We start from the raw sequence: 4,074 nt of genomic DNA on the forward strand, positions 1-4,074 counted from the left end.
AACCTGATCTAGTTGAAGATGTCCCTGCCCACGGCAGGGGGGTTGGACTAGATGGCCTTTAGAGGTTCCTTCCAACCCAAACTATTCTGTGATTCTATGAAATGCAACTGAAACTCCCCAGATGAACACGCACATTTGGTGATAGCTAGAACTGGTTGGCTGATACTCAGCAGGCCGAGCCATGGAAGTTTTATGCGCTTAGGAAGCTGGCTTGTTTCAGCTAACCATTCAAATAAGTTCTCCTTGGCTATTACTCACCCAGAGACTCCTGTCTGTCTAGGCACCCACGCAGCATCTGGGCAGCAGTCCTGCTGGGTCTTCACTCTGTGCTATGTGCGCCGCCTGAGAGACAGAGGAGCTACCGTTTTTTGGCCACAACCCTACCCTGTGCTGCCATTCCTATTGGCAAGGAACAAGCCAGCAGTGTGGGTGGGAGGCAGCTAATGAAGAGGTGCCTTGTGCGCTCAAAGGCAGGGCTACCTTCACCCACTAAGACTCGTGGAAGCAGCACGCGTAACAGCCGCTGGTGTATTCCTGTCAGTTTAACTAAACCCAGGTGAGACGCTGCCAGCAAACGTGCCGTGCCTGCAATCCAGACAGGACTGTTTACAGACAACTGATGTGAGAGCTTCCAGTTTTCCCTGGAAGGATTTCCAAGTATTTACTACAAAATGCCCTTGAATGTATTTATTTATCCAAATACCCTTTAATGGTGGATGCTGCTGCATCCATGAACAGCTTTGGAGGCTTTGCCAGAGCTTTCCCAGAAAGCTACATCAGAAGAGGCATTAATAGTGAACCAAGATGTCAGAAAGATATAAATAAAAAAATATTTTATTCTCCTGATTAACTCAAAACCATTTCTATACATGTAACAAAAAGAAGCTTATTAACCCACTGAATAGCAAACAGCAACAAAGTCTGTGAAAGAATTGAATACAGAAAGAATATTAATTGTTGACTAGATCTACCAATACTGATTTTAGGAAGAAAGAAATAAGCTGCTTTTGGTATCTTACGTCTCTCATGCATCACCCAGACAGAGAACATAAAGTAACCAAACGAAAATACATGCTTGTTTGTATTTGCAAGCATATATGGGAATGCTCTGCATTTTGAGATGTACATATTTTAAACTATTGTGATGGAAGCAAATTCATAAATCATGAAATTCTGCAAATAACTGAAATACGGATTTCTGCAAGACTTAGTAATTTTAGTGTCTGACAAGATCAGAAAAATGAAATTCAACACAATTCTGGCAGGCAGACAGCTTAATAAATGCGTGCCTGGACCTACCTGAAATACTCCACTCCAAGGAGATTCAAAGACAATGATAATGACTACAAAAGAGCTGCAGAGCGACAGCGATTTAGGTAAGAGGCCGTGGGCCTTTTAAGGTTTGTCACCGTGGCCTCTATTCGAACCAAGGCTGCACAATAAATTACTTTTGGTTTTGAACCCAGTCTGCAATGGTAAAACATAAAGACAAACTTGGACCTAGACGTTAATATCTGGGTTGCATGTATGGAGGGACGGCAGTTTGACCTACAGTTTAAACCAAACAGTGACCGACCTGACACGAGAGCAAGCTACTCAAGTAATGTAATCATGCGTAAAATTCAGCACGATTTTCAGTTTCAGCTATATTATAGAATCAATAGTGTATCCTGTTCTTGTAAAAGACCATATTGCAAAACTCCAGGGATGACTCATCTACTAACGTGTATATTTTTCTTGCATTTTCTTGCACATTTGCCAAATTGTTACTCCTTTGGAATATACAGCCTGTACTAGCCGGGAGGGAGGGAACCTGAGTGCTCTCCTTCGATGGAAGTTTGAGAAATTCTGCACCTGTAGTTTGTTGAACCTGCTGTATCTCAGTGTATTGCTTGTGGCCACATTTAGTCATGATTAACGTTCAGGTAGCAACTGCTAATGAGTTAAAATACTGTTATGAAATACTTACTTAGTATATTAGAATAAAATTTAGTAGCTAAATAATCAAGACTAGATTGCCAACAGTTTTTCTTCAGATCTTTGCAGGCAGAACTAACAGTATGAGCCATTACTCAACTCACGTGTCTTTTGCCTTTGCGTGCATCTTGTGGAACAAATACGTAGCAAGGGACTGACCCATCCAGACTAACAATCTCTATGATTCCAGTGAGCTTTATGAGCAGTCTTCTGTTACCAAAAATCTTCAAGAAAACCAGCTGGACCACCTGTTTCACTATACGCTTAATTGGAAAATATCTGCTTGGAAGATTCTTATTCTGTGGGTTTCAATAAATGCTACATTTTTAGTTACCGCATCCTTGTTACCTCCTCTGCCTGAATTTCCTTTTAAAATGCTTTCTTTCACATTGCCTGGCTGAAAGCACAAAACACAGTGTGGATCCAGCATAAGCATAGTTCAGCCTTGTGATAGCAGCAAATAGAATGTACACACTCTATACTATAAAATCCACTTTTTTCATTATTACTGACAAGTATGCTATATATAACTAAACTTCCTGGAATGCAGATTGTGCTTTTGGTTGGACAGGGAGGCTAGTTCAGACTCTTCTACACCATTTTAATTAGGAAACAAACTGCAACTTTATGAAGAATTTCTTGGGGTGCTTACCTAAATAACTCATTTCACAGGTAACATTCTCCTCGATTGTATCCATATAATTCTGCCTCAAAAGTTATAGCAGAAGAAATTACAGTTCCAGCCCATAATCACAAAGCAGTAAAAGATGAATACGCTCCAATTCTATTAACTGTTCCCCCCTTCTTCTCTGGAAAAGAAAAGAAAAAAGGAAAAGAGAAAAGAGAAAAGAGAAAAGACAAAAAAGAGAGAAGAGAAGAGAAGAGAAGAGAAGAGAAGAGAAGAGAAGAGAAGAGAAGAGAAGAGAAGAGAAGAGAAGAGAAGAGAAGAGAAGAGAAAAGAGGAGACCTTCTTTGCAAGTGAGAACATTTTGCATTAACATCAGACAAAGGAGGAAGCTGCATGTCACTGGAACAGAGCTTCCTCTTCTAGCTGAGATTTATTCAAGCACAGAACAGCTCGTGGAGGTCAAGAGAAGTGAGGCATTAGAGTTACTGTGCACCAAAGATACTATATTTTGCTAACCAGTTTAACTGCTTTTGCCTTTACCTTTTTTTTAGCTCAAGCTCACTTTTACTGGTGTTACCTGATAACTGGATTTCTTGCATTTTAGGATTCTGGATGCTTGTGCCACAATTATAGCAGAAAAGGGCTGTGAAACCTGCATGGATTTGGGAAGAAAACTATGGAATTAAATGTCTGTTTAACCTATGTTTTGACCTTTCTACCACAGGGAAACATTCATCCCCAGAAGAACTGACATTCAACCCAGAAGACCGCTGCAGTCTTCACTTTTATACACCAGAGTCCTCTTAATTAAGAAGACAGCATAACAGATAAGGAGCCATTTATTATGAGTAATGACAAACAGACAAGCATTGACAGAACAAAAAAGGGGGCCTTTCCCTATGAGGTCTTTTTCTTCCTAGCCTCACTACCTCCAGACTGAAAGAGAACACTGCTCTGCAAGTGAACACAGTATTTTAATCACTACAGAGAATGTTAAGGTTAGGGTTAATTAAAAACTTGAGTAAACATAGATTTAAATTAAGAATAATCTAAATTAGTATTGAGAATGTCTTTAGTTCTCAGAAGAGTGTCCTGCACAAACAAAATTTACTGTCACTGTAAATGCTTCCAGTAAGGCAAAGTGCAAGCTGTATTCACCCTTTTGGTAAGGGTGAGTACATGAACTCCCTATAGCCAGGCATAAATGTTAGCACTGGGAAACAAATTCTGCCAGCAGCAAGAAAAAACTTTTGTCATTTCGAAGCTCTTAGTTATACTAACCCCAGGATGCTGATGTTTATGACAGTTACTGTGCAAATATTTAGAAGCATTTAAAGTTATGAAGCAATTTAGATAGGGAATTGGGATTAAAATATATCTATACTATCACTGATAGGTACCCACCGTAGGCAGAGGGTAGCTTCCACTCCAACAACAAGAGAACAAATGCAGAAAGTGGCCAGAGTCAC

The 4,074-nt window shown here is 40.0% G+C and overlaps 1 protein-coding gene across 1 annotated transcript in view; it reads left to right on the plus strand.

The window, feature by feature from the left end:
• Positions 1-1,339: 1,339 nt before the first annotated feature.
• UBE2G1 (ubiquitin-conjugating enzyme E2G 1) overlaps positions 1,340-4,074 on the plus strand; it is a 38,445-nt gene continuing 35,710 nt past the window's right edge. Inside the window, exon 1 of the mRNA XM_009319315.1 lies at positions 1,340-1,376. Within this exon, the coding sequence (XP_009317590.1) occupies positions 1,340-1,376 (37 nt within the window). The remainder of the gene's footprint in view (positions 1,377-4,074) is intronic.

Source organism: Pygoscelis adeliae, unplaced genomic scaffold, assembly GCF_000699105.1.
Source record: "Pygoscelis adeliae isolate BGI_AS28 unplaced genomic scaffold, ASM69910v1 Scaffold282, whole genome shotgun sequence".
In the NCBI taxonomy this organism is placed as follows: Eukaryota; Metazoa; Chordata; class Aves; order Sphenisciformes; family Spheniscidae; genus Pygoscelis; species Pygoscelis adeliae.